Consider the following 24,604-nt stretch of genomic DNA (forward strand, 5'->3'; position numbering starts at 1 on the left):
AGCACCTTAAAAGGAACAATGAACCATACAAACTTTTCTCTCAGGCAGTGAACTCTCTCTAGCTACAGGACAAGCTCTGGGAGCAGAAAGCCAGCAAGTGGCTGGTTGGGAAGAACAAAGCCAATCATAGCCAGAACTTTCTTCTCTGGCAGCAATCAGAAGTCAGTTGTGATCCGACCTGTTGTGTTACAGTGCCTGCTGATTGTCTAAGACAGGAGCCACAAGCTTGCAGAGGCCAAATCTGGACTTGAGCTAAGAATGGCCCCCACATATTTAACTGATTGAGGGAAAAAATCAAAAGAATAATATTTCATGACATGGAAAAATTATGTGAAATTCAAATTTCAATGACCATAAATAAACATTATAAGGAGCACATTCATACCCATTCACTGAGGCATTCATCTATGGCAGCTTTGGGGCTACAGCAGTAGAGAGAAACCATACAACCCACAAAGCCTAAAATATTTACTATCTACCCTTGTACAGAAAAAGTTTGCCAACACCTGATCTAAGCACTACGGGGAGATTGAGAATGAAGTTAAGGCTTGGTTCCTGCTCTAAAGGTGAGATAGTCCCCATGTGACTGACACAAATCAAGGACAACGAAGCATGATATTGCACAGAACTGAGAAAGCATAACCGGAGGTCAAATGGAAGGAATTCTTCAAAAGAACAGGTGCGGTGGAAGGACTGGGGGCTTCTGGAGGAGGTGAGGCTGGAACCTTTGGCAATTCCTGAATTTCTACGTAGGAAGGGCTTGGAGCAGTAATCTAGGGCTTGAAGCTACATTTGCATTTTCCTTACAGAAGAAAATGTGCAAATCAATTGTGTAAATCAGATGAAGGGCTTGGGGGAAGCAGGAAGAATGGACCTGCCATGAGGAAAGGTAGGATTAAGTTTAAGCAGAAAGGAAGAAAGAAGGAGGGCGGAGTGGCAAAAGAAGGGAATAAGTACCATAATGACGATGATGATAACAGCAGCTCCCATGATCCGGCCCTTATCCTGCGCTGGGCACTGTGTTCAAAGCGCGAAGGCATTGACTCACTGCATGCTCGCCGTAAGTGTAAGAGGTAGGGACAGATGATCCCCATTTTACAGGTGAGGATGGAAAGGAGACCAATCTAACTGGAGCATTTAAAGTAGGGGTGTATTTTAGAGCAGGGTGGGAATAAGGCTTGGTTGGGAGGGAGGGTAGCAGGGCGCTATGGAGAGTGGGGAAGATCAGGCAGAGTGTTTTATATCCGATTAAAAAGTGAAAACAAACAACCAACCAAATACGGTAGAGGAGTTTGTAATTGGCATCTGAGGCAATGGGAAGTTTTGGGAAAGGGAGAGATGGGCTGAGGGAGTGATGAAAACACTGGTGAACAGCAGAGTGGGCAGAACTGAGGCAGGAAACTAAGGCCAAGGCAGGTTTCATGCACCCACGGAGATTTGCTCCATGCGTCAGCCCAGTAAGGATTCCTACAGTCAAGAAATCTACAGCACTACCTTTCACCCAGCAGTTTCCAAACTTAATTGACCACAGGCCTCCCTTTTTCTTAGAAAACCTATCAACAGCTGTTATTCCTCAGAACATGGCTTAGAAAATGCTGCCTTCGAGAAAAGGCCTACAGTCATACGAGACATCATTGTATTGGCCAGTGGGCATCCAGAGGGCTGATTTTATAAATGTGGCGAGAAGACGAATGGAGACATGGATTTCTATCTTTAGATCTTCCTGCTGATAAACTGCTTAGTGGAGGTGCCGGATCTTTATACTCCGAGCAGCAGTGTGTGCCGAGCTGGTAAGCCATAGAACACCACGGGGTTTAGACTCACTGGCCAACTTCAAACTGCTTTGCTTTATTTTTAGATAATAGAGGTCTTCCCTGGTGGTGCAGTGGTTAAGAATCCACCTGCCAATGCAGGGGACACGGGTTCCAGCCCTGGTCCGGGAAGATCCCACATGCCACGGAGCAACTAAGCCCGTGTGCCACAGCTACTGAAGCCCATGCGCCTAGAGCCCATGCTCCGCAACAAGAGAAGCCACCACAATGAGAAACCCGCGCACCGCAATGAAGAGTAGCCCCAGCTCGCCACAACTAGAGAAAACCCGCGCAGCAATGAAGACCCAATGCAGCCAATAAATAAATAAATAAATAAATAAATAAATAAATAATAGAAATGGCAGCTGAGTAAATATTGTAAATCTAGATACCTGATCCCAGTGCCACAGAAGACAAAGTAATTTCTCTTTCAATGCCATTTTTAGAAGCTGGCTAGCTGCTTGCCCAGGATCCTTTCCTCAGTTGCTAAGGAATCACATACCTCAATGCATTGAATTTCTATTATGTGCCAGTCCCTGTGTTAACAGCCTCTTCTTTGAAAGGCAGGTCTGTTAACCAGGCAGAGCTGGTAGTTATCAGTCATGGGATGATATGGTAATGACCCTGAACTCTAAAGATAAAATAATAAATTTTATATATATATATGTGTGTTTTATATATATGTTCACTATGTATATATATATTGTGTGTAATATATATCTGTTACATACATATATAATGTGTGTTTATTAAATACATATGTATGTGTGTATAGATATGTACTAGATAATTTTAGTTCGCAGAGCAGCTAAATGGGTAACCAGCAAGGGCTGGATTTACCCACTCTCAACTTCAATCAAGCTGAACATCTGGATGATGCTTTAAAAAGTCAATAAAATATCCCCCATTTGGCATCAAGAGATGAATGGCTGGGTAATTAATAGACTGAATTTTCAGGCATTTTTCAGTGCCCCTCTGGACTCCATGTTTTCAAGCCCAGGCTTTCAGTGGATCAGATTTCATTTGAAATCATTTTCGACAATAAAGGATACTTTTCATAACTGTAACTCGTAAAAACTAGTAGCTTTCATTGTGCTTGTAAACGGTGGTTAATGAAGAACCTGAATTCTCATCGCTCCCTCTGCAGGAAAGCACGTAGATAATGGGAGTGGGGGGTGGCTGGAAGTGCTTCAGTGAAAAAGTACACGTGGTCTCCGGGCCACCTCGGCCAGGTTGTCTGATTCTAGTCTTTCATTGTCTCTGAGCTATTTTACAACACTGTGAGTAGTAGGTAACTGGTAACAACGCAAACATAATTCTCATACACATGCAAATCGTCTCTTGTCTAGAGGGGTCCAAATGACTTCTCTCTCCTTCATGGAAAATTCAGTTTTACTTTCCTTTTTGCCTTCATTTCAATATTTCTGATCCATAAATGAGTCCATTCTTCAGATTCTTTTGAATTGGTTATAACATCTACCTGGTTTCCCTCACTGATTGAGTAGAATAAGATCTTTAACACGTGCTCATTTTTATATCTTTGTGAGAGTCGTGATTTTACCTCTTTCTGAAAATTATCTTTTAACAGTAACACTAATTTTTTTCTGTATTCCCTCAAACATGCCTTTGTCTCCTGCCCCTGCCCCATTAGAACTACAGGTGAATTTCCACTGCATCTGACCTGTTGTACGGTAGGGTAGTAGGCTGTTTCTTTGGGAAATGCATTAGCTAATGGATAATTATCTTTTCTAAATGCAGTGTATTGTGTTTCCTTTCTTCAGAAAAGGAGCTAAATTAATGGAGTGATGCGTCCACCAAACACAGGTTATGTATCTCTCCATCCATGACAAATTTTTGAATAATGGTTGCTAATACCAATATTATCTTTTGTGTTTGGAAATTGATGACTGATCTAGGGCAACAGGACAGAGGGGATGAATTGGTTTCCCAAAAGCGATGACAATTTACAATTTAAGATTTAATAATTTATTTTACTGAGAGCTTTCAGGTTTGGCCATCATGGTCTAGTAGAGAAAGGGAGGGAACTCTTGTTTACTTAGCTGCATTTGATTATACAGGATAAATGGGTTGAAATTCTACTTCTGCTACTGCCTAGCTTGAGCACTTGGAAAAATCATCTGCCTTCTGGGCAAGGGGTTTCTAATCCACTCTCAAAGGAGGTGGGGGGCATGGGCTAATTCTATTAAAAGCTACTGGGGGGGTGGTTTCTAATCTACAGCCAGAATTGGGGATCACATAGGAACTAGCCTATCCCCAGTAATAACAATTTTTATTCTGTGCCCCTATAGACACCATAGAAGCAACTGGACATGAACTGAGACGTGTACACACACTGTCTCTCTTAAGAGGAGGAAGAGACACGTGAATCACCAGGAATACCTGATTTCTGAATACACCTCTACACTAAGAACTTCATCTGAATATCACTTATATGTGCAATCTAAAATGTGACACAAATAAACTTATCTATGAAGCAGAAACAGACTCACAGACATAGAGAACAGACTTGTGGTTGCAAGGGGGAAGGGAGTGGGGGAGGGAAGGGAGTTTGGGGTTAGCAGATGCAAACTAGTATATATAGAATGGATAAACAACAAGGTCCTACTGTATAGCACGGGAAACTATATTCAATATCCTGGGATAAACCATAATGGAAAGGAATATGAAAAAGGATGTATATATATAGTCAATCAAGTAAACTTCAATAAAATAAATGTTAAAAAAAAAAAAAAAAGAACTAGGCATTCTTTTTCTCCCCCCACCCATAGAAGTGCTCATTTCTGTTTACAAAAATTGAGATGTCACCTGTCACCTGGTATGTTCTACTTTCTTGGTCCTTTCATAATTGTCTGGGCACTCTTTGGGGTGCTAATAAAGAAGAAATGGTCAGTCCCTGGACACAGATAATGTTCCAGAGAAATGGAAATCACTGTTCTCTGGGCTGACATAAATCCCTCTCCTTTTGGTAGCAGAGTTAACAGCTATTGTTTGAAGGGTATTTCTAGTCATCTACCTGAAGCATTTTCTTTTGTAAATGAAAGTGACAATTTCTTCTTCACTCCAATTTGTAGGAAGTAGAAATCTTCCAGGGCAGGAATGCCTGAGGAAAATCAAACCATTTTGCATGGGGAGAGCTCTTGATGCTTCAGGAAGTTCATAACAGTGTTTCTCTTGGCTTAATCCTGAGCACATGCAAGTTTTTATTGCCAGCGCTTTGTGTGTGTGAACTGTGAGACATCTGAAGGGAAAGAGGGCAGAAACCTAGGGCCCAAGATGAAGAGATGGAACAGGAAAAGTCTTTAAACTCTTCTGCATCATGAAACTAGACCATCTGCATCAAAAAAGAATTAGACCTGATCAGTGATTCTCAACTGGGGACAATTTTGCCCCTCTAGGGGACATTTGGCAAGGTCTGGAGACACTTTTGTTGTCATAGCTAGGGATGGGTGGGGGACATGCCATTGGTGTCTAGTGGGTAGAGGCTAGAATGCTGCTAAACATCCTACAATGCACAGGAAAGTCCCCTCAACACAGAATTATTACCACAAACATCAATGTCAGCGCTGAGGTTCTCTCACACCTGTCGGGACAGCTATTGTTGAAAAGATGAATAATAATAAGTGTTGGAGAGAGTGTGGAGAAAAGGGAACCCTAGTGCACTGTTGGTGGGAATGTAAGTTGGTGAAGCCAATATGAAAACAGAATGGAAGTTCCTCAAGAAATTTAAAATAGGACCACTTTATGATCTAGGAATTCTACTTCTGAAGATATATCCAAAGAAAACGAAAACACTAGTTTAAAAAGATATATGCATCCTTATGTTCACTGCAGCATTACTCACAATAGCCAAGATGTAAGCAACAGAAGTGCCCATCAATAGGTGAAAGGATAAAGAAGATGTAGTATATCTATACAATGGGACATTACTCAACCATAAAAAAGAGTGCGATCTTGCCATTTCCAACAACATGGATGGACCTAGAGGGTATTACGCTAAGTGAAATAAGTCAGACGGGAAAAGACAAATACCACATGATTTCACTTATATGTGGAATTTAAACAACAGAACAAACATAACAAAACAGAAACAGTCGCAAATACAGAGAACAAACTGGTGGTTGCCAGAGAGGGTTAGGGGAATAGGCAAAATAGGTGAAGGGGATTAAGAGGTACAAACTTCCAGTTAAAAATAAATAAATCAAGCAGATATAATGTACAACATAGGTATTATAGTCAATAATGTTGTAGTAACTTTGTATGGTGACGGGGGTAACTAGACTTGTCATGGTGATCATTTCATAATGTATAACAATATCGAATCACTATGTTGTACACCCTAAACTAATATAATACTGTAAGTCAATTATACTTCAATAATTTTTTTAAAAAGTAGTGCCATGATTGAGAAATCCTGGACAAATGGATTCCAAATTTCCTTCTAGCCCCAAGACATCATGATGCTAAAACATAATTTCTAGTCCCAAATAAGAAATCTGTTACTATTGTGTCCCCCAAAATCCATGTTGAAGCCCTAACCTCTAATTTGACTGTATTTGGAGATAGAGTCTATAAGGAGGTAATTAAGGTTAAATGAGGTCATCAGGACAGGGCCCTGATCAGATAGAATTAGTGTTCATCAAAAAAAGACACAATTGGACATCCCTGGTGGCGCAGTGGTTGAGAATCCACCTGCCAATGCAGGGGACAAGGGTTCGAGCCCTGGTCTGGGAAGATCCCATGTGCCGTGGAGCAACTGAGCCCGTGCACCGCAACTGCTGAGCCCACATGCTGCAACTACTGAAGCCCACACACCTAGAGCCCGTGCTCTGCAACGAGAGAAACTACCCCAATGAGAAGCCCGTGCAACACAACGAAGAGTAGCCCCCCCCCACCGCAACTAGAGAAAAGCCTGAGCGCAGCAGCAAAGACCCAACACAACCAGAAATAAATAATTTTTATTAAAAAAAAAAGACATAATTCTCGCTCTTCCCCTCTCTCTCTGTCCCCATGCACTTGCAAAAAGAAAAGGCCATGTGAACACACAATGAGAAGGTGGCCTCCTACAAGACAAGAGGCCTCAGAATGAAACTTGCCTTTTCAGTACCTTGATCTTGATCCCTACCTCCAGAACTTTGAGAAACAAATTTCTGTTGTTTAAACCACCAGTCTGTGGTATTTTGTTATGGCAGCCTGAACAAACTCATACAGCTATTTATAGTAATTGTCACTGCTAATATATTCTTAGGTTTTTACCATATGCTAGGACTTGTGCTAAGCATTATACATACCTTATCACTCTTACTTCTCAGCATCCCCCCTGTGAGGTTGGAATTATTATTATCCCTACAGAAGAGTAAATGAAGGCTCAGAGAGGTTATAATAACTAGCCTAAGATCAACCAGTTAGTAAATGGGAGAGATGAACTATGAACCTAAACAGCCTGAGCCCTGGTTAAGAATTCATGTATTTAATTACCATAAGATGTCACTTTCCCAAATTGACTGTCTTATCTACTTAAACTTATAAACTTCAAGGGAAGGCAAGATACAGAAAAGGGCCAGAGGAGGGTGAAATTGCCAAAGAATGTGGAAATCAAAAATCTCCGTATCTTCTTCAAAAAGTCAAATATAAAATTACCAATGGCCCAGCAACTCCACTCCTAGGTATACACCCCCAAAGAATTTAAAACAGGTGCTCAAACACTCGTTCACAAATGATTATAGCAGCATTATTCCCAGTAGCCAAAAGGTAGAAATGACCCAAATACCCATCAACTGATGAATGAATAAACAAAATGTGGTGTATTCATAAATGAAATATTATTCATAAAAAGGAATGAAGCACTGATACCTGCTACACCATGGATGAACCTTGAAAACATGATGCTAAGTGAAAGAAGCCCAGCACAAAAGGTCACAAATTGTATGATTCCATGTATATGAAACACACAGAATAGGTAAATCCAAAGAGACAGAAAGCAGTAGGGGAAGGGGGTACAGGGGGAGGGACTGTTTAATGATACAGGGTCTCCTTTTGGGGCAAAGAAATGTTTTGAAACTAGATAGAGGTGATAGTTGCACAACACTGAAAGTACTAAGTGCCACTGAATTGTACACTTTAAAATGGTTAAGGGTTAATTTTCTGGTATGTTGAAATTGACCTTAATAAATAAAATCTTGATCTCAGTAGAGAAGAAAGACATATAAAGCCAACCTAGTCCTGGCTTTGGATAAGCATTTGAGAAAGAAAGCCCTGCTACAAGGCAGAGCTGACCCTTACAAAAGCGGACCTCTTAGCTCCTGGATCCCAGCCCGGCCGCCTGCGTCCCTGCTGGGCTGCTCTTCCGGATGTCATTTGCACTTGTTTTAGATGTGCTCCGGGGACACCTTCCCTACATCTATTTAAACAGGATGAGGATGGAGGGATTGTGCAGCGGTGGACGGCAGGTCTCCAGCGCTAACGGTGCACCGCAAACACGGAGTGGGCGAAATGGTCTGACCAGGAGTGCTGGGTGTGAAAGAACCAAATGGAACCAAAATGGAAATAACTTAAGCACTTTTGTTCCTTGTCACAATGATAGCCACTTTTAAGAGCCCCCTGCATTTCATCCCTGGAGTAGGGCCTGGACAAATTTCCAGCTTTCAGCTGTCTTAATTCCTTCCTGGACTGAGGAGGGTGCTATAGACTGAATGTTTATGTACCGCCCCAATTCATAGATTAAAATCTAATCCCCCATGTGATGGTATTAGGAGGTGGGGCCTTCGGGAGGTGATTAGGTCATGAGGGTGAAGCCATCAGGAGTGGAATTAGTGCCCTTATAACAGAGACCCCAGAGAGTCCCCCCACCCCCTTCCTCCACATGAGAACACAGCTAAAAGACAGTCATCTATGAACCAGGAAGCCCCTACCAGGTACTGGATTTGCCAGTGTCTTAATCTTGGACTTCTCAGCCTCCAGAACTGTGAGAGTGAAATTGCTGTTGTTTGAAAGCCCCCCAGTCTATGGTTTTGTCACAGCAGCCCGAATGGACCAAGACCAAGGGGTATAAACACAGGAAGAAAAACATGAAGTAAGGAAAGACTAGTTTGCCCCTTCCTCTGCTCATTATTGTCTATTTCCCAAATTTATCTCTGGGACCAGGATTATGGAAAGAGTTGTTTCTTTTTTCTGCCCTGGGATCACCAGGAGAAAGCTGGCATGTGGACGGACTTCCCTGGTGGTGCAGTGGTTAAGAATCTGCCTGCCAATGCAAGGGACATGGGTTTGAGCCCTGGTCCGGGAAGATCCCACATGGCACAGAGAAACTAAGCCCTTGCGTCACAACTACTGAACCTGAACTCTAGAGCCCATGAGCCACAACTACTGAGCCTGAGTGCCACAACTACTGAAGCCTGCACGCATAGAGCCTGTGCTCCGCAACAAGAGAAACCACCGTAATGAGAGGCCCGCGCACTGCAATGAAGAGTAGCCCCACTGCTGCAACTAGAGAAAGCCCATGCACAACAACGAAGACCCAATGCAGCCAAAAATAAAATTATTAATTAAAAAAAAAAAAAAGAAATCTGGCACGTGGGAACTGCAATGGGAGAAGATCTAAGTGGGAAGGGTCAGCATGGTGACAACCCAGAATCTTTAAAATTGGTTTCCACACAGTATTTCAGGGGCCTTTCCCTTTAAAAATATGGAAAGCCAGTGGAATTTAATATAGGTGGAAGTTTACAAGTAACTAAAGGGGAAGTTATGGACTTTTTGATGGTCCTAGATTCAAATCCTTTCTCCATTGATTAATGGGGCAAGATTTTCATCTCTCTGTTCCTGGATTCCCATATATATATTAATACACACACACACACACACACAATGCTTTATCTTATATGGTGGTAGAGAGGAGTAAATCAGATAAAACTGTATCTCCTCAATTTTGAGACCACTTTCTTCTCCCACATTTTAGCATTTCTGAAGTTAGGATGCCCCTTCCCCATCCCACAAATGCATAATTTAACATAAATGTATACATGTGATATTATTATTAAGTAGATTTTTTTAGTGAAGTTTTCCTTTTAATTTTCTTTTTTGCTTGACTCTCCATTGCCCCCACCTCACTCTGGCCCTCACATCAGCCCCGTCTCCCCCCCTCACTCCCCACCTTCCCCCAGGTAGCCCATAGCAACAACTTGTTATGCATTTTCCACGTTTTTCTCCATACTAATAAAATCACACACATACAAACACGCACACATATCCATGGATGCATATATATTATATGTGCTATATACAGAGAGAGACATTTTGTTTTATAAAAATGAGATCCTGTTATATACATTTTCCTTGATCTCATTTTTCTCCCTCAATAATACCTCTACGACAACTATTACTACTCTAATTTATTCCTTTGTAACAGCTCTCTACATTTCACAGTAGATGAACAATAGTTTACTCAACCATTCTTCTACTCTTGCGCCTTCACCGTGTTCAGTGTTTCGGTTTTCTGTTTTTTGCACATACTCCCTTGTATACTGGTGCTTCTATTTCTGTTGGGTAGAGTCCCAGAGTCAAACTGCTGGGTCAAAGCATATGAGTATTTTAAACTTTAATAGATGTTATCTGACTGCTTTCCCCAAAGGCTGGAACACTCAACAATTTCACCAGCAGTGTCTAAGATGACTCTGCTCTCCGCATGAAATTAAAAGGACTTTTAATGGACCAGTACATTTAATGCTGCCATGCTGTTTTTTGTTCTTGTTGTTCCAAAAAGATGTGATTGACTATGAATGGTGCATCCCACATTTGCTAACATCTAAGAATCAAGGAGATATGGTATATATGTCAAGCACCTTGCCCAGCCTACACCCATCATAGCATTCATGGTGCACTGCCAGTTCACAATAATAGTATCTATTCCTGTTGTTTTGTATCTGATCTGAAAATCTTGCATCCTTCCCTCAAAGCAGGAAAGCAAGAAGGCTCATCTACCCACAGGAGCAGGAACAAACTTTCTAAAGCAGGAGATGGGCAGGTGATTTCGACCAAGACTCTGGCTAACTTTATTTCTTTTTAGTTTGATGATTTTGAAGGTTTGCAAAACACAGTTAAATCACTTGCATCTCAGTCTTTGCGGATTAACAGTTGCCCAATTCGGCAACTGGTGATTTTTTTGAATGTGAAGCTTCTGAGTGCTGGGTGATGTGATAGACGCCGAGCATTCAGCACTCAGCAGTGAATGTGACACGCAGAGTTTCTGTGGTCATGGCACTCGCAAGAAAACAGAATCAAGTAATTGCACTCCAGGTTAGCCCAGAAAACTTGGTTTGACCCTATTAGGACTCACTTTCTCAAGGGCCTGCAAAAACACACCTGTGGCCAAACAACTGAATTAATCTCTTGAAAACATTTAGCTATGAGGGCATCGGGTCAGCAAGCTGACTGAATTCTGTTTCTGAAGGACTGGGAGACACAGCAACATCTCTTGGTCCTTTGGTTTTGCATCATTGGAAACAGGGACTGTTCCCAAAGAAGTTTTCTCAACTTTACTGAGGTATAATTGACAAAAATGTGATATTTAAAGTGTACATTGTGGTGATTTGATATAGGTAAACATTGTGAAAAGATTCTCACCGTGTAGTTAGTTAAAACATCTATCACCACACGTTTATGTATTTGTTTATTTTTCTGGTGAGGACATTTAAGTTCTACTCTCTTAGCAAATTTCAATGATATAATTCAGTATTATCAACTATAGTCATCATGTTTTATACTAGATCCTCAGACCTCCTTCATCTTTTAAAAAAAATTTTATTGGAGTATAGTTGATTTACAATGTTGTGTTTGTTTCAGGGGTACAGAAAAGTGAATCAGTTAAACATATACATAGATCCACTCTTTTTTTTTTTTTAAGATTCTTTTCCCATATAGGCCATTACAGAGTATTGAGTAGAGTTCCCTGTGCTATACAGCAAGTTCTTATCAGACCTCCTTCACCTTATACCTGAAAGCTGGTAAGTACCCTTTTACCAACCTCTTCCCATTTCCCCCCTCCCCCAGCCCCTGGCAACAACTTTTCTACTCTCTGTTTCTATGAGACTGATTTTTTTTTTAGATTCCCCATATGTGATATCATGCACTATTTGTCTTTCTCTCTCTAACTTATGTCACTTAGCAAAATGCCTTCAAGTTCCATCCCTTTTGTCACAAATGGCAGGATTTCCTTCTTTCTCATGGCTGAATAATATTCCATTGTATATATACAGCACATCTTTTTTATCCATTCATCGGCTGATGGACACTTAGGTTGTTTCCATGTCTTGGTTATTGGGAATAATGCTGCAGTGAGCATGGGGGTATAGAGGGCTCTTTGATATCCTGTTTCCATTTCCTTCAGATATATTCCCAGAAGTGAGACTGCTGGATCATATGGTAGTTCTGTTTTTTCCAAAAGACCTTAAGCCACCTGAAGGCAGGGACTATAGATGTCCTACTCAAAGGGCTACTGTACTCTCAAGAGCTTAGCACAATATCTGGCATATGAGAGGCTATCATTAAATATGTATTCAATGGATGAGGAAGTGAATGGATGAATGGACAAATACATGAATGAATGACTTACCTGTTTGGGAATTTTAAATGAACTGAATAATTAGTGTCATGCATTATACTTATTTTCCAATTTGCATTTTATGAAATCTAGACATACTTGTCACCATCTTGTAATGCAGTTGTTGTTCGTGATTTATCCAAATAAATATGTCCCTGGAAACCCTAGTCTAGTGCAAACAGCCTGGGCTGTTGTGTCCTTGCTCAGTCCATACTGGCTGTACCCCTTCCCTAGGGTGAGTCCTTAACCTGTGTCCCCACTTACAAAGGGCCATGACGACTTCTGCCCTTTGCCCTTTTTTGTAAAGAGTAAATTAGAAAACACAGGAAAAGTATAAATTGGCAAGTGCTATAAAGGTAAGAGGCCATAACTATTACTTCTCCCGACACCCATAATCCATGCACCTCTTTAAACCCTACTGAAAGTGAGAATAAGCAGCACTGGTGCTGATGTATTTAAATTCCTAAGACCTCAGGCTAACAACAGTCATTTCCCACCTATTACATTGCCTATGCTTAGAAGACCCTCTTTCTTTCCTCTCTGTAATCAACCACCAATGTTTTTACCCTTCCAGATGTCTGTCTCGTTAGTCCCTTCCTCCCAACCCACTGCCACTGCTTTAGACTCCAGTCCCTGTGAACTCACGATCAGATGATTCCAAAACACGCCTGGTTGGTCTTCCACTGCCCCAGAGTCCCTGCCCTTCCATCCCGTCTGCAACCACTGCCAGACAAGTCTTCCTAAGATGCTACTTTCTTTACCTCTGCCCCTTGTCCTGCAGTGGCTCCATGCAGCCTGTCATTTTTAATCTGCTCAAGTCTAGGGGCCCTGATCAATCAACCTTGGACTTCCCCAATCCACCAGTGCAGCCAAGTTCACACATGCCTCCAACGATCTCCTTACACATCATCACCTCCACTCTTTTCCTGAGGCCAGACCACCCACTTTAACCTTCCTCTTTTCCTTCTTTCCAATTGTTTAAATACTACCCAGTTAAGGTCCACTTTATGTCCTGTTCTGTCAGCAGCAGCAGCATCAACACCATCACCATCATTTAGGGAGACTGTGGCTTTCCACATTCTCTGCAAGGGCTTTCCACATTATCTCATTGAATCTTCCTCATTACCCTATGAGGCAGGTCTTCTTACTATCTCCATTTTATAGATGAGAAGACGAGGGACTTCCCTGGCGGTCCAGTTGTTAAGACTCTATGCTCCCAATGCAGGTTCAATCCCTGGCTGGGGAACTAAGATCCTGTATGCTGCACAGTGCAGCCCCCCCCACCCAAAAAAAAAAAAAAAAAAAAGCTATGTATAGCTGAGAAGACGAAATTCAGAGAGGTTAAGTAACTAGCCCAAGGTCACAGAGCTAAATAAGTGTTAAAGTCATGATTCAAATGCAGGCAGAATTCCCACTCTCAAACACTAGACTGTCCATGAAATCTTTCTTGGTCACCCCCAGGGAGGCCTCTCTCTGGGAAGCTACAAGTCTTCAAAACAGGAAAATTCTTCTGCTGCATTTCTGTAAATGTCTTTAAGCTCCCACCGCAGCTTTACCCCGAAGGCACTCTGAAGCAGTGAGACGTAGTCCTCAAGTTTACAAGGGATGTGTTTGTAATGGAAAAGGAAATTAATGAGCCAGAGAACAGAATCAGTTCTAAGAAACCCAGAGAAGTGTCTAACTGACTTTATCTGTATCTGTATTAAGAGTGGTTTTACTAATCCCAGGAAATAAGAAAGGCAGTAGGATGAAGTCACCTGTGCTGGGTTCAAGTTCCAGCTCTGCCACTTACTAGCAGACTGGCATCGGGCAAGTTGCTTAATCTCTTTGAGCCTCAGTTTCCTCATCTGTAAAATAGAGCAATAAATGGCTCCATTGCACCTCACATCATAGGGTGTGTTGGAAGGAGTAAATTACCGTATGTATGTAAACACGTGCTTGGAGCAGGCACATAGTAAGTGTTCAGTGTATGATATTTCTTACCATCATTCTCTTCTACTTCTCTTAAAATCACTAGTCTTGCTCCTTTAATGTCAAGGCATTTTAACTAAAAAATAATTATCAGTAAGTCAGACTCTGATTCATTCAAACAAACAAAAATCCCCAAACTTAATTCTAGCAGTCTGGTCCTTGGTCACGCCACGTGGACCCTGCAGGAAATGTGGAGCTTAGCCTTCTCCTGTCTAGCCTCCTATGAACTTATCTGGACTCCAAAATGCACTCACCTCCTGCCTGTCTTGTCTCCCTCACTCTTTAAAAGCCTAGCAAGCATGACTGATCCAGCTGTAGTTCCTGGGTAAAATGTGCGCATGTGCCATTCCCTCTGCCTGGAATGCTGTTCCCCTCAGTCAATGATGAAATATTGTTCACCTTTTCAGCCTACTTCAAGAGTCCTTTTCTCTTCCAGACCCCAGAACCATCCCTTGGTGTGACCACTTGGACCTACAATATATTTGTTATTATATTATATAAATTATACCTTTATTTATTTATTTATTTAATTTTTGGGGGTGTGCCACACGGCTTGTGGGATCTTAGTTTCCCAAACAGAGATCGAACCTGGGCACCTGGCAATGAGAGCACTGAGTTCTAACCAATGGACCGCCAGGGAATTCCCATCTTAACCATTTCTAAGTGTATAGTTCCGTGGTATTAAGTACATTCCCATTTCACAGATGAAGAGAGTGGGGTCCAAGGAAGTTAGGGAACTTGCCCAAGATCACCGTGTTGGGAAGCAGCAGAGGGAGGACTGGAACACAGCCAGCCAGCGAACTCCTTAACGGTGAAGTCTGGGTCTTCTTCATTAGCTAACGCATAGTAGGGGCTCAAGCCCATTGGGTAAGTGAATAGTTAGGGAATGAGTGGATTGTATGGTAAGCATCCTTGGGGGAGCTTTGTGAGTGATGTTCTGAAGAGCTACACTAAAAGAGCCTCCACCTGTGCTTATCTCCAGCCCTCAGGATCATCCAGGTAACAGATGATTCACATGAGTGAAACAGACCCCAAGGTTTCTTTCCAAGGGGAAAGAAACAGAAAAAAAAAAAAAAAGTGGTGCATGGCCTCTGGGATCTCCACCTCCTTGCCTGAGGCTGGCAGCTCACCTGAAATGCCCTTCTCCCCTCTCTTCACCCACTGAAACCCTGTTCAGCCTTCAGGTCCAGTGCAAACACTCCTCCTACTGTCATGCTGGAGCCCCCAGGAAGAGCCAATCTCTTCTTCTGCTCGTTTCCCACTTGTACCTTCATTTAGCATCTATTTCATACTGTTTATACCGGTTTATAATATAAATCATGATGTTCTTCACATCTGTGCTCCCCTTCCCCAAATCTGTAAGCTTCTTCAGAGTAGAGGCTGTGTCTTATTTCATCTCTAATCTCTGCAACATCTAGCGTGGTGCCATGAATAACAGACACTGACTAGGAATATTTAGAGTCAAAGAGAGCTAGAATCAGGCTCGAGCTCTACTATTCACTACCTTCATGGCCTTCAGCTTTCTTAACCTCCGTAAGCCTCAGTGTCCCCATCTATGAAAGGGGAATAACTATCTGCTGACCTAATAGAGTTGTTAGAATTTAATAAGCTCGAGTTCATAGCTAAGGCTCACTAACTACTATTATTATTAATAAGTGTTTAATAATTAATCAGAGACCAAGAATAGGCATAACTGATTTTTCCTTCAATGGACATATAAGAAGGAAACGCTTGCAAAAATGAAACTTAAAATACCGAATAAACAGAGCTATGTAAATAATTGGTTTTGTTCAAAGTACATACTAGACAGTATCACATTCATCATCTTTGCCTTCCTGCTATTATGGTTCCTGCAATAAAGTTACACAGTCACCTGCCTCTCCAGGGAGACTGCAGAGACTAGCACACCTCCTAAACCTTAACCCGATGCTCAGTCTCCCAAAAGGTGGTCCATGTTGCCTTTACCCTTGTCACTCCTTTCACACTAAGGAAATTCCTACCACTTATCCAAAATGGGATTGATTAGGAAGGACCCTGGGACTACAGAGAACAGTGATTACATCAATCACCACTTGCCCCATGGTCTGATTCTCCATCTATTAGCCGATGTGACCTTTTAAAAACAAAAACCAGCTCATGTTAGTTAAGTTGGACAATCAGCAGCAGCTGCTCCTACAACAAGAATAAAATCTGTACTTTCTTTTTTTTAATCACAACCTACAAGGTCCTACCCAGTCTGGCTCCTTGCTGACTTATCTCCTCTCTCTACCCTGACCCGCCTGGTTCCAGCCACCCTGGCCTTCTGTCTCTTCCTCTAACATACCAAGGGCCTTTGCATTTGCTTCTTGGATCCTTGACATTTACATGGCAAAATGTCACCTCCTTAGGAAAGCATTTCCTGACCACTGGACAGGAAATATCCCTCCACTATCAATTCCCATGTAACACATCATCATCTGAACGACATTATTTATTTGCTGATGTATTGTCTGTCACCTTCACTCCCAGCCCATTTCCTGCTTTCCCCTTGAATAGAAGCTCCATGCAGGCAGGAACCTTGCCTGTCTTGCTCCACAATGTGTCTGAGCCCCTAGAACATTGTCTGGCACTTATAAAGCAGTTAATACCTATTTATTGAATGAATAAATGGGGAAGGGGGAGAAGATTATGGTAATTTTTCACTTTTTATTTTTATATTTCAGATGAATTTGAATTCTTTATAAAGTGCATGTACTACTTCTGTAATAAGAAAAGAGAAATGGGACTAAAACAAAATAAAACTGAAATAATAAAATTAGCATATTTAATCAAATAGATGAAAGTAATACAAATTCTTTCCCAAGTATCTATTATATAGACTGCCGGCAATTCATATTTTTCAGTCTCCACACTGTTTATTAAACCTGAAACATTGGCCAGTTTAATGATCTGTTTGCCAGTCGGCACACACCCTTGGATTTTTAAATAATTGTCATCTCTCCTGGGCTTATAGAAAGATTATCATTTGAGCTTTCCACTTTATTCCAATCTTCTACTCATAGCACATTTATTTCCACCTCTATGTTTTTGCCAATGCTGTTATCTCTCCTGGCATCTCCTACCCACTGTGCCACCATCCCCCACCTCCCCTGTCCAAAATCTTGATCATCCTTTAAGGCACACTCAAATCTTTCAAGAAACAGCCACGACCACCAACAACTGTGCTTTTAAAAAGCTCTGTGCTTTGTCAAAAGGCACCTTGTCTTTGTGTCTTCCCTAATTAATTACAGTTGGTTGAAAGCAATACTTTTATATATCTAACCACACTGAAATGTCACTATGCATTTTCCAACTGAGTAAAAAAAAACAAAAAACCTACTCACTTCTAGTGGAAAAATGTTGTCAGAAGTGGATGGGAGGACTTTCCTGGTGGTGCAGTGGTTAAGAATCCACCTGCCAATGCAGGGGACACGGGTTCGAGCCCTGGTCTGGGAAGATCCCACATGACGCAGAGCAACTGAGCCCGTGCGCCGCAACTACTGAGCCTGTGCTCTAGAGCCCGCGAGCCACAATTACTGAAGCCCGCGTGCCACAACTACTGAAGCCTGCACGCCTAGAGCCCGAGCTCCGCGAGGAGAAGCCACTGCAATGAGAAGCCCGTGCACCACAACAAAGAGTAGCCCCCTGATCACCGCAACTAGAGAAAGCCCGTGCACAGCAACAAAGGCCCAACGCAGCCAAAAATAAATAAATAAATGTATTAAAAAAAAAAAAAAAAAGAAGTGGATTGGAGCAATTCCTTAGACTCTTTCTCAAAGGAGAAAATACTAGGTGGTTTCCAAGGGTGCAAAAGCCGTTCCCTACACCTTCCCATAAGGAAGAAGGTGGTACCTACACAATCATTACCTGGAATTTACAAAGAAATGCACGCAAGGAAAAACTGACTAGCAGGCTGGAATAATCTCCTCCAATGCTATTGGGCACCATCCTCTTATGTCCTATTGCTGTGGCCCCCAACCTTTTTGGCACCAGGGACCAGTTTCGTGGAAGACAATTTTTCCACAGACCAGGGGTGGGGGAATGGTTTCAGGATGATTCATGGGCATTACATTTACTGTGCACTTTATTTCTATTATTATTACATTGTAATATATAATGAAATAATTATACAACTCACCATAATACAGCATCAGTGGGAGCCCTGAGCTTGTTTTCACTTGTCACTCACTGATTAGGTTTTTGTTTTTTGTTTTTTGTTTTTTTTTTTTTGCGGTATGCGGGCCTCTCACTGTTGTGGCCTCCCCCGTTGCGGAGCACAGGCTCCGGATGCACAGGCCCAGCGGCCATGGCTCACGTGCCCAGCCGCTCCGCGGCATATGGGATCCTCCCGGACCGGGGCACGAACCCGTATCCCCTGCATCGGCAGGCGGACTCTCAACCACTGCGCCACCAGGGAGGCCCCTGATTAGGTTTTGATATGAGTCTTCAAGCAATTGATTTATTATGGTCTCTGTGCAGTCAAACCTCTCTGCTAGTGATAATCTGTATTTGCAGCCGCTCCCCAGCGCTAGCATCACAGCCTCAGCTCCACCTCAGATCATCAGGCATTAGATTCTCATAAGGAGCGCGCAACCTAGATCCCTCGCATGTGCAGTTCACAGTAGGGTTCGAGCTCCTATGAGAATCTAATGTGACCGGTGATCTGACAGGAGGCGGAGCTCAGGCGGTAGTGCAATGATAGGGAGAGTCTGTAAATACCGATGAAGCTTCGCTCACCTGCCCGCTGCTCACCTCCTGCTGTATGGCCTGGTTCCTAACAGGCCACAGGCTGATACCGGTCCATGGCCTGGGGTTGGGGACCCCTGCCCTATTGTGACAACGATTCAGCATGGATTGAGTGCTTACTGTATGTCAAGCACTGAGCTAAATGCATTATATACATTATCTCATTTAATCCTCCCAACAGCCTGAAGTGGTCCTTACTATCCTGTTGGAAGATGTCACTGAGAGGATGGAAATGCCAGCTGACTCTTGAGCAGGACTGGGGTAATCGGAGGCTCCTCACCCCTCCCGTCCTGGAAATGTATATTCCACCCATTCTTCTTGCACTAGGAGCCAGTTCAAAGATGCAGCTTTGAGAGAGTAGGATGTTGTTGAGACCGCCAGGATGGGCTACACCACTGAACCCCATTAAGGCCTCTATATAAACTGTTGAGATTCTGGCGGGCCGGTGCAGACATCTTGTGGCGCCCAAGACAAGCCTCGTATGTAAGTTCCCTTGTTGTTAAACATGCCACCTACCAATCTGGAGTGGCTGTCTCTTTCTTTGGCCTCTTCTTGCCCTCTGAGTATGGGGCCAGTTTCAGATTTCAGCTGGCAAGTTCCCAAGGGTTCAAACCAACATATCCCCATTTTATAGATGAGACAGCTAACTTACAGAACGGTTCAGCAATTTTCCCAGGGTGAGAAAGCAACAAAGTGTTAGAGATGGTTTGGATCCATGTCACCTGATTTCAAAACTCTCATTCTTAGCTACTATACTATTTATATCTTCTACCTAGAAACTCTAGCTAACATTAAAGAGAACGGTTAATACAACCTTAACTGAAAATGACCAGTTTTGCAATCTTTTTCCCCTTTTCAAGTCTTTTTAAGTAACACCTACTCAGTGTTTAACATAAAATATTTAAATATGTGTAAAAGTTAAACAGAGAGTGTCTTCTTTTTAATGGGCCTTTTTCTCCAGCATTTCCTGCTGGAGACATTGGTTTGACAATTATTATGCCACAGAATCAACAGTACTAATTTTCACACTTCATTAATAAATAAGTGGAGGCCCCAGATGTTATGGGATGGATCCACAGATCCCCTGGGAGTTGAGAGAGAGTCCAAAAAGAAAAAAAAGGCCACTTTAATTAAAAAAAAAAAAAAAAAAAGTTAGGCTGCAGACAAGAGTCTAGAGATCAAAAGTCTACATTCAAAAGTGAAACTCTGGATCAATGCTTTAAGAAGAATTTGAATAGGTAAAAATGAAAGAAAAAAAAGATCTGGGGATCCACACCAAAAGCAGATCAGAAACTGTGGTCTTGCATCTGAATGGGAAGCAAGAGTCAGAATCTTTGTTGGTTTGGAAGAGAGAGGATAAGAAAGCCTTTCCGCCAAGCTTTTAACAGTTTGCAGCCTAAGACTTAGAAGTACAAAAATTTCAGGAGCAAAAATGCTATAAATCAGGTTTTCACTGCAATTTTTCTGTATGCTTGAAATTTTTCCTAATAAAATGGTGAGAACATAAAAAAACATAAGAGAATTATTAGGGACCTGGCCAACATTGCAGCTTTAGTCCAGAGTGTTGATTTATGTAATTCTTTGCAAAGGATAAGAGCAGGTTCTTTCTACAGATGTAGTAATAAAATAATGGAAGCAGCCAATATATTCAGCACTTACCTTGAGCTCTACCTACATCATCTTATTGAATGTTCACAATTAAGCCATAAGGTATGTATTATTATCATCTCCGTTTCAGAGAACAGAGGCAGAGTGAGGCTTAAAAAAATGTGACTAGTTATAAATTCAGTCACATGCCAGCAAGGGGGCAGAGCCAGGATTCAAACCCAGGGCTTCTATTCTGCACAGACCCAGTAGTCTTTCAAGGCCACCGTGAACTCCAGAGACCAACAGGCTGCCACATACTTAAAATCACTGAATGTGTTCTGGGACTCTCAACAGACTTAGAAAGCTTCCTGAAAATGTGAAAGCAATACACCTTCAGGTTAAAAGCAGAGAGGGGCTCAGGGGCCCAACAAACCTGAGTTCAAATCCTGACTCTGCCACTTAAATCACATCACCTAGCAAGTCCCAATTTTTCCATCTATGTAAGGGGAATCGTAAGTCATAATATTCCCCTCAAGGAGGCTGTTCCAGGGATTGAATGAGAGGATGCATTTAAAGTTCTTAGCATAGGCAAGACCTAATACATGGCAATCTATTAACAAAAGGCAGCCATTGTGGGTATTATTTTGAGCTTGCAGGAAGACCAGAGACCCTCAGCCCTGGTGTCATGTTAAAGTACCAAAGCCAAAGGGTTTTGAAAGGATGAAATGGGAGGAAGGACCCATATTTTAAAAGGAGAAAGAAAAGAAAAGGAGAGAGGCTGGACACACTCTGGTTTCCAGGTGCAGAACTAAGACATTTGACTGTGATTTCTACTTGAACCCATGAAAACCAGAGTACAGTTGAGCCATTCTAAAAAGATCTTCTTAATTTGTAATTACAGGTATGGAGAAAGCACACACACACACACACACACAATCTTCTACCAGGTGAAGACAGGAAAAGAGCATATTCACAATACTTCGGTCCAACATAGCTCAGTGCCAAGGCAGGAAGCTGAGGGTCCTTGTGAAGGGCGAGACGGCCCTTCCCAGCCCGGATGGAGGTACAGAGCTAAAGCAAGCAGTGCAAGGGCAGGGGACTGCTAAGCGCCCGGGGTTTGCAGGGAGGGCTGGTGACGCTGGGACCCCTGAAGCTGCCTCTATACTTTGAGAGCAGGAGTTTCAACTACTGCATCCTATTCATTAAAAACGAAAAATCCTTAGTTTATTTGTTAATGTTGTTGACCCCAAAATACCGTAGAGAGAAGTAGCAAATACAGTCTGTCCATTTCAGAACTGCCTTCTAGGATTGTACCCAAACCAGAGACTTTGAGCCAAGAGAGAAAGAAGGGCATGCACAGGGTTAACCTTCCCCTAACCCTTTCCCTCCCACTCACGACCCTGGAGAAGGCAGGGGAAGAAACGCTGGGAATTTCAGGTGTGCCCTGAACCTCACGCCAGGAGAGAAGCAAAAGCAGAAACCCAGCGGACACTCCCCCCTCTCCAGAGACGTGGGCGCTTTCCAGGATGGTTCAAAGGCTCCAGCGTCCTAGTGCATCCCGGGTGGAGAAAAGACCCTCCTCCCTCGGCTGCGAGAAAGACCCTACTTTCCAAGACCGGCTGCGAGCTTGGATCCGGGACTCCCGAGTCCACCCCAGGCTCCCGGCTCAGCTGCTTAGAGATTCCCGAGCCTCCCGGTGAAGCCCAGCCCGGAGGCTTTTGTTCGAAGAAGAGAGCGTCGCGGCGCAGCGCAGCGCTGAAAGCCCCGCTGCGGGGGCGCTTCCCTCGGTCCGCTCCCTACCAACCCCGCACTCCCGCAACCACCCGCTCCAGTGCACGGATCCCCAACTGTCCCACCCCCCGCCCGAATACTCACTTCTCCCCAGTCCCTCCGCTTTCCACGCCGTCTCCTCCACCGCCCCATAGCGCCTCAAAGGCTTCTCAGCTTCCAGATGGATGGACAAAGATTGGTTTAACTCCATCGCTGATCTCCGCGGGCAGGTCGACGGGTCTCCCTTTACTCCATCCCCGCTGCGGGTTGCAGGGAGGGAGGCGGCTCCAGCCAGCAGCGTCTTAAGGGGCCGGGCGCTGGTGACGTTGCTCCATCTCTTCCGCCACCAGGGCCGGGGACAGCCGACTGGCATCGGAGGGGGGAGGGGGGGAGAGAGAGAGAAAAAAAAAGGATGAGGACGCATGCGCAATGGAGGCTTGGGGAGGGGAGCTTGGGGGCTGGGTAGACAGAAAAGAGGGTAGGTGATAACTCTACGAAGAACAACAAAACAACTAAAATAGAACCATCACAAAGGAAGTAAAAACAAGGCAGCAGCCCATACTGGGGCTTGTGACGTCAGCGTGCTGCTAGGTTTTGAGTGGGATTTGTGAGAGCATCTCTATCTGGGGGCAATGGATCCATCTTTGTGGCGAGTGTACAGAAGCGTGAGTGTGGACCTGGATCTGTGGGTTCTGGGCTTGGCTGAGTGCGTTTTTGTGACAATCTCTGTCGTTTGCATCTGTGTGTATTTTGAATTTGAATTTGAATATAAAATGAGACAATCTTGTCTGCCGGTGCCTGTGTCCACTCTGTATGTGTTTCCATGAACTTCAGAGAGACACGAAACTATTTTGGACATAAGTATAACAAAGCTATTTGGAACATGGGTCTTTACTTTCCAGAAACCCAGAGGTTTATCTTAACCAACAAAGCACGGCAGCATTAAAAGTACAAGGTGGGCTTCCCTGGTGGCGCAGTGGTTGGGAGTCCGCCTGCGGATGCGGGGGACACGGGTTCGTGCCCGGGTTTGGGGGGTTTGGGAGGATCCCACATGCCGCGGAGCGGCTGGGCCCATGAGCCATGGCCGCTGGGCCTGCGCATCTGGAGCCTGTGCTCTGCAACGGGAGAGGCCACAGCAGTGAGAGGCCCGCGTACCGCAAAAAAAAAAAAAAAAAAAAAAAGTACAAGGTAAAATCAGCAGCTAGACTGATTTTTAAAATAGTACTATTTATTGAATGATGGCTAGGTGCTAAACACTCCCCAATAACTCTGTGAAACAGATACTGTTTTGTTAGCTTTGTTTTATAGAGGATAAAACTGAGGTGCAGCAAGATTAAGTTATTTGCCCAAATTCCCACACTTATCAAGTGGTCCAGTCAGCAGTTGAATCCAGACTTAGCCTCTTTATTGTACTGACCTTCTTGACTGCACAGGTATGTAGTTTTGTACTGGGCTGGGGGAGAAGCTCTATAGGACATGTGTTGTTCATTTGTTGCTTGTTGTTATTCTTAAGAAATCATCTGGGGCAACTTTTGGTATCCACACAGCTTGTGGAGGTATGAAAAGGCTTTAAGAAAATGATTTATCAACTAGCAGCAAGAGGCTTCAAAAATTTATGATCAATAAAGTACTTCTAAATAGCTCATGAGAGAAAAAGGAGATAAGAATGAAAAATTTTAAATATTTAGACCTGGATAGTCATGAGAGTATCACATATCAAAACTTGTAAGTTTTGATGTAAGTAAATGCATAGCCTTAAATGCATGCATTTAAAAATGTAAGACTAAAAATAAATGGGTTAGGATGAATAGGTAAGCAAAATGTGGTCTTTCCATGCAGTGGAATACTATTAAGCCTTTAAAAAGGAAGGGGATTCTGCAATATGCTACAACATGGATGAAACTTGAGGACATAATGCTAAGTGAAACAAACCAGTCACAAAAAGACAAACACTGTACAATTCCACTTATATGAGGTGCCTAGAGTAGTGAAAATCACAGGAACAGAAAGTAGAATGGTGGTTGCTGGGGGCTAAGGGGAGGGAAGAATGTGGAGTTTTTGTTTAATGGGTATAGATTTGCAGTATTTC

At 43.0% G+C, this 24,604-nt stretch overlaps 1 protein-coding gene across 1 annotated transcript in view; it reads right to left on the reverse strand.

The window, feature by feature from the left end:
- Window positions 1–24,604, reverse strand: part of BMERB1 (bMERB domain containing 1) — a 147,696-nt gene that overhangs the window by 93,546 nt on the left and 29,546 nt on the right. Inside the window, exon 3 of the mRNA XM_082644223.1 lies at window positions 22,621–22,881. Within this exon, the coding sequence (XP_082500349.1) occupies window positions 22,621–22,726 (106 nt within the window). The 5' untranslated portion in view covers window positions 22,727–22,881. The remainder of the gene's footprint in view (window positions 1–22,620; window positions 22,882–24,604) is intronic.

The sequence above is a fragment of the Mesoplodon mirus genome (assembly GCF_964341445.2).
Source record: "Mesoplodon mirus genome assembly, chromosome: 15".
Taxonomy (NCBI): Eukaryota; Metazoa; Chordata; class Mammalia; order Artiodactyla; family Ziphiidae; genus Mesoplodon; species Mesoplodon mirus.